Below are 14,774 nucleotides of genomic sequence, written 5' to 3'. Positions count from 1 at the left end.
AGAGAGAGAGAGAGAGAGAGAGCGAGAGAGAGAGAGAGAGAGAGAGAGAGAGAGAAATCTGCATTATTCCTCCAGAAGCGGGACTGAGGCAGGAGTCCGCGATAGAGGAACCACCTGCAGACAGCAGCCGCTCTCATTCCCCAGCAACGCCTCAATATGTTACGGTTTTGATTCAACACTGTGTAAACGACAAATATTTCCTTCATACAGTGGGTGAACACACACTGTCGTGGAAATGCAACAGTTTAAGAATTTATCGATTGGCCTCATCTCCCTCTTATGTGGGTTGACAATTGGAGGCTCCCCAAGTGTTCAAATTGGTATGTTTAGTGTGGGCGACATTTTTATAAAATGAACGTTTTAATTCATGTGTACTGTATAATTGTTTAACATATATTTTGTGTGTGTCGTGCAGGGGGCTTGTTTCCGAGGGGAGCTGATCAGGAGTACAGCGCGTTTCGGATCGGAATGGTTCAGTTCGGAACGGCTGAATTTAGACTGACGCCTCACATCGACAATCTGGAAGTAGCTAACAGTTTCGCTGTAACTAACTGCTGTAAGTTATGTCATCTTTTTGATATAAATACACGTGATTGCATAGTTTAGATTATACGGGGTTCGTTTTGATGTATTTTGAACAAAATCTGTGTTTGGCAATTGGAATGATTAGTTTGAATGCTGAAGTTTTAGTGTGGCTATTGGTAGGAATTCGTGTATAGAGGGATGTGAAGTTGGTTTCCACAGTAACGGAGATGAGAATGAGCTCTCATCATCAGAAGCTGCTTAACCATGCTATTGTCTTCGGGTCATTTCCCTCCGTTTTCGGCAAAGAAAATGCTATACATTCTATCGTTGTTGGCACAGGAAGCAAGATTTTTGACATTATCAAAAATATCTTTTTTTTTTTATTACAATTTAATTTTTTTTCTTTTTTATTTCTGTTGTCAAATTTGACCAAGATTTTGAAGTTATGACCCTTTCACTTATGGCCTTTTAGTATGTTGTGTCGCTTTATTTATTTATTTATTTATTATTTTTTAGCCTCTCTCACACACTGTTTTCTATGTTTGGGTACAATGGGGCGAAAGGCCACCTGGGATAATAGGCCTTTAAAAGATGCCATTTTCTGCTAAAACACCCATGGCATTTTTCAAAACACCTGTAGTGCTTCAGGTAATTGTTTTGCATAAGTGGGATGGAATGGATTTGTCACCACAGATGTGCAAATTTGGCCTATATTGGCAGCTTCAGTCGCACACAGTAGTGTTATAAATTGCATTATTATAAGTTATGCAAATGTGGTTATTCCATTTATTATTAAAATAACCAGGAAAAAGTTACGTCCCAAAGGTTGTTAATGCTCTAATGCTTTTTCTTAGAGTTATTCCATGAAAATAAACAAATAAATAAATAATGCTAAAAGAGCACCAATTGATCTTTAGATTTTAAGTAGTCATTAATGCAGACAAAATGTATGCCATTAAACATCCATGTAAAACTATGGCATAATATTTCATTTTGTAGGATTTTTTGTGGTCTATAAGCATCATGAGGCTAGATAACATATAGTTGTTAACACATACAGTTGATAACACATGCATAAACATGTTTGCTGTTGTTAATGTGGGTAGCCTGTTGAGCTAGAAACGGTCAGAAGAGTAAGAAGAAGAAATTTCCAATGCATGATAAACCTCTTTTATAGTTTTTTTGACCATCACTGCATTAGATTTAATCAGCACAGAACTTTATGAGATGATCATGAATAAATGAAGACTTTATTAAGTGGATCACTTATTTTTCAAGGATTTAATTTAGTATTCAGTGGGCTGTTGCTAAGCAATATTTCAAAAAAGGATTCTTGTTGAAGAAACTCTCTTCAAAAGGTTCAGTTAACATTTTTTCCTTATGAGAACCATATGAGAACATTCTATACTATGTTTTAGTTTCCTGTTCATTACAGATGCATTTTTAAACGTATTCCTTGATATTGTAGCACTTATGATCTATTACTTCATTTGCAATGCATATTTATTGAAAAAAAAAAAAAAACTAGGAAATGTTTGAATGCCAGTTAGCCTACAGATGTGTTCCCTGTTTGTAAAGTATGCATCCCATGGGTTTTGTCTTTGAGATTATATGTGAATTTTGTCTAGAAATTTACCATTTTTCATATTTATTCTTCAAGATGAGTGTTTTGCTGGAACAATGGGTCTTTCAGGCATCGTTCCTTTTATTTCTCATACATAAAAACCCCTAGATGGCACTATGCATTTACAGGCACCGCTTTATCGTTTCCATCTTTCCCATTTAGTGTCTCCTTCCAAAAGCGCCTGGGGGGACTGTATCCATCAGCAGTATTTAAACTAGACCACATTCTATGTCATTTAGATCAGTCACAATGTGTTTTACTTAACATGAAGCATGTGAAGAACACAGTGGATGTTATGATCCAATTATGCGACACAGATCAGACTAGGTCTTTGGTCTCTGGTATAGGAAAGACTTCACAGGTCTTGTTGGTTCGGAAAACATTTACTCTCTAAACCTGACATTTGCTCTGTTTTGTTGGTTAGGAATGAGTCAGAACGATCTTGTTACTGAAGTATAACAACTCCAGAACAGATAGAGCGAATGGCTCAGTGTTAAATGGTTTTTCTAATGAGACAAACAACAAGATGTGCCACCTTGGTATGAGATGCAGCTAATGAGACTCTATAGGCAAGATGCTGTGTTTTATACCAGCTCTTATCTTCAGATGTGAATCAGACCGCTCACAATATCTGATAACCTGAAAAGCACTTGTGCTATTGTATAAATACGGCTTGGTTGTTTGTCATTTGCAGCTTCAAATTGATATTCACTGAGAAATATGTTCTCAAGAAGTGTTGAAGTAACATATTTGATGTTAAGGTGCCACGATTAATGCTAGGTTAAGAACTATTTATAGCGATAATGTTAAATAACAGGCTCTTATTTGACCATGATTGCTTGCCCACCTCTCAAAACAAACAAAAAAATTCAAAACAACAAATAGGCTAGACTGAATGATAAAACACCCCAGCTTTTAAACATGAAAGCTTTATGTTTGCACAGGGCCTCACAATCTAATTTAGTGGATTTATGAGTCAAATTTATATGCATATATTTGAATCAAGAAAGCAGGTGCGCTGGTCAGCTTTCCTTAGGCTTTCCATCTATCTGGAAGACATATCTGGAGCATGTTTGCTGACATTACACAAAATATTACACAGATTAGTTGTAGATAAATACGGTTAAAGAGTATGCCACTCCTTGGCATTTCTTAAAGATTAATTATCATATTAATGGGATGAAAAGTGTATCTTCTAGTATAGTTATGTGCAACTCACTATACTGTACACTAGTAAATGTGTGTTATGTATTAGTATTTATCTTAATAAAAAGTATATCTTCTGATTGATTATTTTGGATATCACAATATTTACTCAGACTAATCAATGTGAAATCAATTATGTGTGTCTTATGAGTAATTTTGTTTTCTGAGTAGTTTCTCAGGACGTTCATTTGCATGTAAGCTGACAAATTTCCATTTGGGAGCATTGATTGATATCCACTGTGGTTTTGTCCCTGGTTTTGGAAGCACTTCCAGTGCTGGAACTCGCTTCAGTGCATTTGTGCTTCACTAGATGCTCTAACCAAGAAACATACAAACATAAACCCCTAGAAATAGAAGTATCCATAAATACAGCAAGGACCCTATCTATGCTGATCTATCTTCTCGCTGCACATCTGGTTTGGGAGTGTGTGAAGTCTATTAACCATGGGAAATAAATTACGTGATCAGGATCAATAGCTGCGTGTGTTTCAATCCTTGCTTTTTGTCAGTACATACACAGTCCTTCGACTATCCTCCGCTAACTGGGTGATTCGATCCCTTTTCAATTAAAGAGACCTGCTGTTTTTTCCTACCTGACACAGAAGGGTTCTCAGGAGTGCTCGCTCTGATCTGGCTGTCACACAGCAGCCTGGGAAAGGCTTTAGTGCTACACTGCTGGGAAAAAGCACGGAACAAAAAAAGGGCATTAGAAACTGTGAATGATTTGAAGTCAGGGTCCAAAATAAACTTTATGACACACCTGCCGATGCCAAGTGAATTGTGGACATTTATTTAAATATTTCTTTCTGATTTTTTACTAAAAATATATACCTTTTTGTGATTATGACAGACTTTGTCTGTTGGTAAAACTGCACCTGTCGCAGTATGACTCATATTTTCCGTTTTGGTGGCTTAATGCGAGGAATATTTTGCATTTGCATTGTCTAATATTAGCTAGACCTCATATTTTCCAACAAGGAAAAAAAAGACACATTTTTTTCTTTAAAAGATGGTTTCATTTGAATGGTTTAGATCACTTACATTTACAAGGGTCAAATTATAATTCATCTTAAACCATGCATTATATCACAATTCCTAATGAAGTCACTAAGCAACTGATGAGTAACTTGGTTTTATAAATTACATTAAAAAAGAATTTTTAGCAAGTTGGACAATGCATGAAAATACTGAAAAGCAAATTTGAAAGCAAGAAACCAAGAAAGAAATATGAAAATTCCCTGTGGCAACTGAAAGAGGCTGTGTTGGGAAGGAGTCTTCAGTGAAGTGCAGTATACAGCAGCTCCCCGCACAGGGATGACCCCCATCTATTAAAAGCCCTTTTTTTCCCTGGCTGCAGCTACATAACAGAAATGGCCTGCATAAATTATCTGACAGTTCGATTTCCACTTTCTCTAGTCTTCTCATACAGAGGGAAGCAGTAATTGTGTGCCATCCAATAAGAGCTTTTAAGGCTGAGCCGTGTGAGGCAGCGTAGCTTTGTCATATTTCTGTGTAAGTCCAGTAGGCTACATCATCTCATCATGACAAATGAGTGAGAGTCAGTACTGGTTAACATCTCAATATGGTCTCTTATTTAGTCTGTGCTCAAACCTGTCAGCCTCTCATGTATAAAAATGGATACTATTGTTTATAGCTCTGAACTAGAGCCGCACAATTGTGGATATATAGAGAGTCACTTTTTTTTTCTCATGATGATTGTCATAATTCTAACCTGAACATTAGGCTACTAAATAAAATAACATGCAATTTACTAGAGGTTCTGAATGATTTTCTTTATTTCTTCTTTTTTTTTTTTTGCTTCAGTCTATTTTAAAAAATATAACAAATCAGTTGAATAAATAATGAAATGACTCACTCAAATAGGAAGTCACTTGTTTGTTCCTAAATAAATCAGTGTTTTTTTTAACAAACTGACTGAATAAATTATTCAATAGATTAACTCATAAATTCACTTGACACCACCTACTGATGTAACCATATAACCCACAGAAAAACAATACTTAAATGCTGTTCTGTGCTGATTTTTCTATTTAGCAAAGAATCCCACACAAATATTAAGTAGCCCAACTGTTTGCAACATAATAATAATAATAATAATAAGAAGAAGAAGAAATGTTTCTTAAGCACAAAATCGGCATATTAAAAATGATTTCTGAAGGATCATGTGACACTGAAGACTGGAGTAATGATGCTGAAAATTCAGCTTTGGCATCACAGAAATAAATATAAATTTTAAATGTATTAAAATAGAAAACACATTTTAAATTCTAATAATATTTCACAGTTGTTTTTACTGTATTTTTAGTCAAATAAATGCAGCCTTCATGAGCATAAGAGACTTCTCTCAGAAACATTACAAATATTATAGACCCCAAATTAGTGCTGTACCTAAATCATTAGGTATATGTGCAAGATATATGTGCAATGACATGAAAGGGGACTGTTATATGTAAAAAATAATAATAAATAAAATAAAATAAAATAAATTGATGGCACCTAAGTTTAGGTTAAACAAAGCACATTCAATAACCTAGCAAACAAAGAAATAAAACATACTTTCCAGTCAAACACTATTAATGCCGAGATAATAATCCTAAAATTTGAAATATTATTATGGATAATAACATATTTTATGGATTTTTTGGGTCTTTTTCACAGGAAACAAAGGGACTTCCAGCTAGTATCCCTCACAGCCAGCGCTCCAGACTGTGCCATTGTTTCCATAGTGATGAGCTTTCCCTTATAGGAAGACTTTTCTAACACCCTGTGGTTTATCTATCTGTTCCTAAGCTTGTACACTCGCCACCGAAGAACTCCCTTAGAATGAACATGTGTGTGTATTTGTATGTGTGGGTGGAATATGATTTGTCCTGCCAGAGTGTGAAATCAACTTCAACACACACACACACACACACACACACACACACGCACACAGGAAAGATACACACTCTATTCGACGGTCACCATGGTGATGCTGGGTTCCTTTAAAGAGTTGCATTTACATAATGGAAATTGCGTCTATCGCTGTCGCCCTGCTGTAATTCATATAAAGTGTTCATGACTGAAATTAAGCATGACTAATCATAGTGGTTGCGCTCAGTTTGTGGTTACAGTGTGCATGTTTGAACAGGAATTCTCAGAAGTCAATTCAGAACAGTGTCTGAAAGTCCACAAACTGCTGCTATTGATGCTGACTGCATTATAATAATTTTCACCATAAGTGCTTTCACTTTTTCAATCTACACAGACAATTACATTATTTTAAGCTCATGTTTTGAAGACAGCACGCCATTTCAAAAAAAAAAAAAAAAGCTTAAAGCACTATTAGTATAAAAGCACTATTATAAAAAAACAGTGTTTTGATTCTAAATTCTGATCGGATGTGTCGTGTTTAATTCTAAATTCTGATTGGATGTGCCATGTTCAAAACTTCAGTTCAATACATGTTCTGTAAAATGACTATTATCACACGTTCTATATCTTCTATATTGAAATGCCAGGTTGCTGTGCAAACGACCTCCAATTAGGCTAATGAACTATTACTTATCGGAGGAAATGTTTATTATGCTAATTATTAGTAATAAATGTAACTGCTTATTGAACAAGGATGATTTTTTTTATATATATAATGCACAGGTAATTTTATATAAGTAGTAGAGTAGTAGAGGCTTTGCATTAAAATGAATTCTCCACTGGCTGTAAGGTGTGTTTTAAAACAAAATGATTTTAATCAATTCATGTTTTATTAGTCTATTCCCTTAATCATTCTTCAAGTTTGTTTTGCATCCTTTGAAACATTCAGCTTTCCTTCTCGCACTATTGAGTGTCTGGCTGTTGCTGTTGCTATGGCAACAGCACGTCAATAATGAGCAAACATCAAGTCTCATGTGTTTATTATACTGGACTCCGACTTCGAGCTACTTACAGAGCCTTATTAGATGCTGAGACACATCAGTGCACTGCACTCTCTTCATCCAGCCATTTGCAGAATTTCCTCATTGCCTGTTTTTGTCACACGCACCTGCTCTGCATTCAGGCTTTTATTTGTGCCTGAATTCTCTGATTGTGCATACAGATCAGCTAAATTACCAAAAAAAATAAATAAATAAAATAAAATCAGGTTTAGGCAATTGGCATCAGCGTTGTTACCGTTAACCTAAAACTGAAACTATTACAAATAATTTTCATTAACTGAAATAAAGTTGAAATAAAATAAATGTAAATATTATATGAAAAATATCAACTTAAAAATGTATTTAAAAAAAATTTGAAATGCTGTATTGGTAACTACCTGAAATAAAATAATTTAATCTAAAACCAAAAGCACATGTCAAAATTACATAAAAAATATATAAATAATTATATAAAAAAGCTATTTCAAAATATTAATAAATGCAATGGTCACACTTTATTTTAAGGTCCAATTCTTGCCATTAACTATGACTTTTGCCTCAATAAACTCCTAATTTGCTGCTTATTAATAGTAAGGTAGTTGTTAAGTTTAGGTATTGGGTAGGATGAGGGATGCAGAATATTGTCATGCAGAAAATGTGACAGCCAATATGTTAATAACAGGCATGCTAACAAGCAAGTTAATACTGAGAACTGATCCCTATACTAAAGTGTTACCAATGCAATAACACTATACAAATAATGTCAATTTAATACTGGTTTGCACAGTACAAATAAACAGAAATAAAAACAGGATTGTTACCACTACAATATTTAAGTAAAATTTTTGCTATAATATTTCTGGATCATTGGTCCGAAAGAGTTATTGTTCTCATAAAGAAAAGAATATAATTTAAGAATACAGAAAACTATTTCCAGCCTAAAGGTGGTACTTTTACATTAATGTTTAATAAACTTTAAAAGTTTAATAAAAGCATAATGAGTTCTTTCTCACAAAAATGTTCCTTATTTTAAATTGTCCGGAGGAGACTAAAAAAGAGACGATTTAAGGAGATGTGTGTAATTTTTGCTCCACTGGTGTCACCAAATGGAAGTGGGAAATAAAAAATGAGAGTAAAGACCCTTTTCAGTCAGGTTTCTGAAACACTCCCCCTGTCTGTCATTGGCTGAACACACAGGTAGCCCCGCCCCAAACAAACACAATTGGTTGCTGTGTCAGATTGGTATAATCTTTTTTTTTTTCCCTTAATTTTTTATTAAGATTGGTAAATCCCTCTCCATTTCCAGATGACATGATTATGTGTTGAAACATGTTTCGTTTGAACTTTTGCCCCATGTGTTTAAAATCAGATTTTTAGGTCAGGTCTCAAAGGTCAGGCTTTTGTCTGTTTTACCTCCCCCTATCTTTTCAGCATGCCTCTATCCGGTCTCTGTAAACAAGAGGGTTGCAGGGGACTGAGGCTCTCTGTGTTTCCATGCAGCAGCTGCAGGAAGAGACTGTGAGAACCACATCCATCCCACAATGCTCCTCTTAAACCAATGGCAGGAATGTGTCCGCTCAGACATGTCTGCTCACATAAACTTGCTTTTATACGCAGAGACCCATACGGACTTAAACACACACACAGGACCAGACCATAACAGCCAGAGCCTATTAAACCTGACCAAAACAAGCCATTTCAGCATTCACATCCTCAGCACATCATACTGTGAAAAGTGACGGAGTAATGTACTGCAGACCATAAAAAAGCAACCACAATTCTGTTTGCTAACAGCACGAACCCTATGAAATGGCTTGGCAAGCAGCGATAAGGTGGCATATGCAATACGTTAATATGTCAACACATAAGAGGTATCATGCAAACAATTAAAACACTAAAAATTATCATGCTAACAAATCAACATTTAACTTACTGTGCACACTCTCAGTTAGTATAAACAAACAAATGATAAAATTAATAAACAACTAATTAGAAATGATAATGAGGACTTATAGAGGAGTACATATAATGCTTTTGTGTGGCACCGATATCAGTGTAAACAAGTGATTTGTGCTTATGTGTAACATATTCCACAAAATTGTGCCAATTTTCGCTTTAGTTAAAGTAATTGTGTAATCAGAGTAAATAGTGCATCCAATACTACAATGTATACTAAAATGTACTTAGCCAGCTACAAGTCCATCAAGGAACACATTTCGAAAGCAGACTTGATCGCAGGTCCAGGAAATGAGAATACGATAGGGGATATATTCACACGTTATATAAACGAAAATGGTGGTGTATAAAATTGATTTTAAGATAAAAAATTAGACGACAAAGAATTAACTTGACGGAGCTCAAACTCAAAACACACGGCAGCAACAAACAGTTGAACACTGTTCTCTATAGAAGAGAATGTGTCAGACGCAAGAAAATAAGGCCAACTAATGAGGACAGCTAAATATACCACTACAGGCGTTCTGCTCTCTCGCTCTCTCATCTCTCTCATCTCTCTCTTTCTCTCTCTGAAGGTTACCTTGCTTTTATTACACCAGGACACATTTAATATCAGCTCTATGATCAGGCCTGGTGAGCCCATATAGAGCTTTATCCAAGGTTTGGACCATAATAATCTTCATAGTAGACACACTAATTTCTGTGTCCAAGGCTAGAGTACAAAAACTTAGAAATTCTGTCATTATTTTGTTCACCCTCATGTTGCTCTGACCCCATTTGCTGTTTTTATTCATTTTTTTCTGTAGGACATGAAAGTAGTTTTTTTTTTTTTTGGAATTATTACACAATTCGTCATACAACAATGGTTTATAGTGTCCAGAGCTGTCAAACACATAATAGCACTTTTATGGTGGTATTTTTGTCCTTTTTTGAGCTCTACAGAACCTGGGCATATGCATAAGTTACAACTTAGCCTAGTTGCAGCGTAAAGGTGCACTATAACTACTTATTTTTTATTGCACCGTCATTTAGTTGAAACCTAACTCTATGTATAAACTAAATATTTACAGACACTTCTGACCATGATTAATGGTGGGGATTAAAACAGCAGATTAACTGAATAATTCCATAAGTAAACTCATGTTTTACCTGACAAATTAAATTCTTTAGGCATATATGATGATGTTGACATTTACACTAATTTTAAGAAAGAGAACATTATGTGAATAATTGACTTGTTAGTGTCTAAAAATCAATTCTAAACAGCACACCTCCAAGTGTATGTCAAATAAAATTTATCATAATGAATAAATGTGATGTTTTTGTGTGTGTGTGTGTGTGGGTCAGTATATATTTATTGATATTACTGTCAAATACCATTTCTGAATATTATTTACAGTACATATAAAAAATTCTTATTCATTTAATTCATGATTAAGTATCATATTTCATGGGAAACTTGTTTTACCATAAGTTACGTGAGGCAACATAAGTTAGAATCAACCAAAACTGAAATTCAAGGCAACACAGCTTCTTGTCACAAATTTGAAGGCTGTTGGTTGTTTAAAGGTAACCCTAATAAGACTATGCATTACTTTCTGGAGAGCTTACGAGCCTGTAGGTACGTTCTGCCTCACGAACCAATGGTGCAACCGAAACGTTAGTTACAAACTAGCCATGAGTTACAAAGCCTCTAACGTGGATTTTACCCTACCCTGGGCACTATGAATTGTCTGAGTATGAGTTTGCAATGTCTTGGGGTGAGCAAACTGTTCCTGTAAGACCTAACTAGTTGTGGTTACAGAAAAGTGTGACATAATATGTGTCCCTTGGCAGAATTAGATAAAAAAAATTATTTCCAACTACACCATGCAGTCTTTGTTCTTTCACACGGTATTTTTAGAGAATATAGAGATTTGAATTGCACTCTTAAGAGAAGCAACATTTCGATTAAATGTAAAAGTAATAATGACAAGAAATGAAATAAATAAGCGGAGCTCGGACGCATTAGCTATTAACAGCATGAAGTAATTTATTCACACACTCCACTTGTTAGGGTTGTTTCTGAATGCTAATGACTCTATGTCATTGAAAAGCAGTCATATGTGACAGTGTCATTAATGGCTTCTCGAGTCTCATTCGCTCTCTGTATATGGTGGCAGTCTTGCTCTTTATTAAAGGGGTCATATGATGCTACTAATCTTATCTATTCACAAACAGCTTGTAACACTCCAAAGAGAAAGGAAAAATTGAAACCGCATCATATGACCCCTTTAAAAGACTTTAATACGACGTACATCTACTGCTCTTTCACACTTGACTGACTGGGCCATACAAACATTTAAGTCTCAAGTTTGTGTTCATTACATAGCACACATATTGAGAAATGGGTTATATAGGGGATTCTGAGGCACTAGAGGCACTATAAACACTTAAAATCTTTAAAAAAAATCAAATCTCTTCACTTTAAGATATATAATAATAATAATAATAATAATAATAATAATAATAATATAAAATAAAAAAAATAAAAAAATAAATCAGAATACTTTGGCAATGACACCTAAAAAACTGATAATGATGCAAAACTTAATTTTTCAGTTTTCTGCTCTCTACTTCACTGCCCTGCTAGAGATGTGCTCTAATTTGATATCTCATTTCAAATATGTATTTTATATTATTCAATAATATTATTACTTTTAGTTGTTCTCTCAAATAATAAATGCAGTGAAAATATAATTTAATATGTTCTAAGTAACATGCAAGGTTGTACATCTCTGGTTTTAATGCTTTTTATAAATGTATTATATAGGAAATAATAATTAACGAGACATCATTTTGAGGCTATTATAATCTGCCCTTTAAAACTACAATTCATATATAATTCATACTAGGGAATGGAACAGTTCCCCTAATCGAAGTATAACTCAGAATGTATTGAGGTCGACTGCAAGCAATAATTGGCAGCATTATAAAGAAACAGTCCCATTATTTTTATACAGTAATAGCCTGAGGAAAGGCAATTCGAAAGTGCATTTTTATCTGTACTTGACATCCTTTCTCACCTATTTTGTTGTAATACAGCTGCTAATTTGAAAAAACGTATTCATGGAGTTCATGTGGAATATTAAAAGCACATCTTGTGGATGTCATTTACATTGAATATTTATAAAAGTTTGCTTCATATGCTTGTATCAGCACTGGCATGCCACATTTTGTTGATTCATCAACCACTTACCAGATGACCTGCTCTGACCCATCAGATGACCTGACCTCTTCTTGCCCCTCTGTTTGCTAGATCAATGCAAGCTGAAACTGGTTAGAGATAAGAATGTTTTATGTTCATAAATTCTTTAAACTGTGCTGCTTGACCTAGTTCATTTGGCTGATAGTGCTGAGCAAAACACTCATTAAGGACAGGTCCAAGAGCAGCTGCACACTTTTGCATTATGATCTGTCACATGCCATGGGGAAGTGTCCATTATATAAAATGTATACATGGAGGTGACAGGCAGAAAGGTGTCGTGGGAAATAGCGACAGTCTGGGTTGGGGGTGGTAACGAAAATAGAGCTGTTGTCGTGGGTGGAGGAAGTGGGGGAAGGGAAAATATTCCAGAGGCTCAGAGCCAGATGGTCATTGATATAGAGGTGGCCCAGTTACAGTATGTTATACCATCTCAGGAACATGAGGACGCACTGTACTTACAGTCTTTTGCAGCTACGTTTGTCTTGGTGTGATTTATGAGGAAGCAACAAAGAATCATTAGGTGCCTGCAAACATCCCTTATTAGTAATACTGTTGCTCTTGCTCATATACTCCTGAGGCTTTGACCAGACAACAGGACCAAGATGGCAGTGATTAAAAAAAAAATTTAAAAAAAATGTTAGTACCTCCTTCTGTCATTTTTTTTCATGGGTTTTAATTTACTAATTTAACTCTTATCAATCATAATCAGTTATAATTTGGTCAGCAAGTCTAATTTGCACACTTTTGCATTATGATCTGTCACATGCCATGGGGAAGTGTCCATTATATAAAATGTATACATGGAGGTGACAGGCAGAAAGGTGTCGTGGGAAATAGCGACAGTCTGGGTTGGGGGTGGTAACGAAAATAGAGCTGTTGTCGTGGGTGGAGGAAGTGGGGGAAGGGAAAATATTCCAGAGGCTCAGAGCCAGATGGTCATTGATATAGAGGTGGCCCAGTTACAGTATGTTATACCATCTCAGGAACATGAGGACGCACTGTACTTACAGTCTTTTGCAGCTACGTTTGTCTTGGTGTGATTTATGAGGAAGCAACAAAGAATCATTAGGTGCCTGCAAACATCCCTTATTAGTAATACTGTTGCTCTTGCTCATATACTCCTGAGGCTTTGACCAGACAACAGGACCAAGATGGCAGTGATTAAAAAAAAAATTTAAAAAAAATGTTAGTACCTCCTTCTGTAATTTTTTTTCATGGGTTTTAATTTACTAATTTAACTCTTATCAATCATAATCAGTCATAATTTGGTCAGCAAGTCTAATTACAAAAAGGCCTTAAGTTGATTACACTGATTGCAATGCATATTTCATCAATAAATTTGATTATGTCATCCCTCAGTAATAATCTTCATCTTTTACTTCTGCTGACTTCACATTATATAGGAACAAAGTAGTTTACAGTCTTCCAAAGTAGAATTAATTTCATCAGCCCATTAAACAACAATATTTTTCTGCATTGTCTTTTCTTATTGTATCTAAATCTTTATGATAAAAAAGACATGCCTAGTGCCTCTTTCAGGTTTTTGGTCATTAAAATAATATAACAATATAATAATGTCATTTAAAAATATATAATTGATGTATAGAAGTATATACCTGAACGTTACATTTAATGTTTATTTTATTTTACTATTTAATATAGCTTTGTTTTTTCAAAAATATTATTAATTAAAAAAAATATTATCAAATTTCACATACTTCTTGATAACATTTTACTTAATAAGCATCACTTTGTAATGACTTTGCATGACTCTCAGATATTTTGAGGAAAGACCCTAGTAAAAAAAATAAAATCTATGGCATAATTTATTTAAAATACATTAATTTCATACTAAGTATACTTGAAATCAGAGGCGGACAGTAACTAAGTACATTTACTTGAGTATTGTACTTAAGTACACTTTTTGAGTATTGGTACTTTACTTGAGTATAATTTTTTTTCTGGGAACTTATTACTGTAACTTTACTACATTTGAAAGACAAATATTGTACTTTTTACTCCACTACATTTCTATCAAGGTCCTCGAAGTAGAAAGTCGTTACTATGTAGCAGATCTGAAAGTCAGTGGGTGATTTTTTTTTTCTCTAAAGCATGACTTTCTTTTTTTCAGACAGTTTATCAGTAATCACTCTTGTAGGGCTACATGAAGTGATTTCCCAGCATTTTTTGAACACTGACCAATTGCAAATGTGATATTTATTTAAAACAATTCAATAATAAGAAGTTAGTATTGTGGTATATATTAGACACAATATTGTCTGATTTTGCTAAATTGTGTACG

The 14,774-nt window shown here is 34.6% G+C and overlaps 1 protein-coding gene across 3 annotated transcripts in view; it reads left to right on the top strand.

Moving 5' to 3' along the window:
* Positions 1-85: 85 nt before the first annotated feature.
* The window catches only part of LOC107669079 (glutamate receptor 2-like), a 40,820-nt gene continuing 26,131 nt past the window's right edge, over positions 86-14,774 (top strand). For all 3 annotated transcript variants that reach the window (XM_016461176.1, XM_016461175.1, XM_016461177.1), the window contains exons 1-2: positions 86-320; positions 416-556. In XM_016461176.1, the coding sequence (XP_016316662.1) occupies positions 236-320; positions 416-556 (226 nt within the window). In that variant the 5' untranslated portion in view covers positions 86-235. The remainder of the gene's footprint in view (positions 321-415; positions 557-14,774) is intronic.

The sequence above is a fragment of the Sinocyclocheilus anshuiensis genome, unplaced genomic scaffold, assembly GCF_001515605.1.
Source record: "Sinocyclocheilus anshuiensis isolate Anshui unplaced genomic scaffold, SAMN03320099.WGS_v1.1 scaffold124, whole genome shotgun sequence".
NCBI lineage: Eukaryota > Metazoa > Chordata > Actinopteri > Cypriniformes > Cyprinidae > Sinocyclocheilus > Sinocyclocheilus anshuiensis.
The sequence above is the reverse complement of the archived record's forward strand: the minus strand, read 5'-3'. Positions and strand labels throughout refer to the sequence as shown.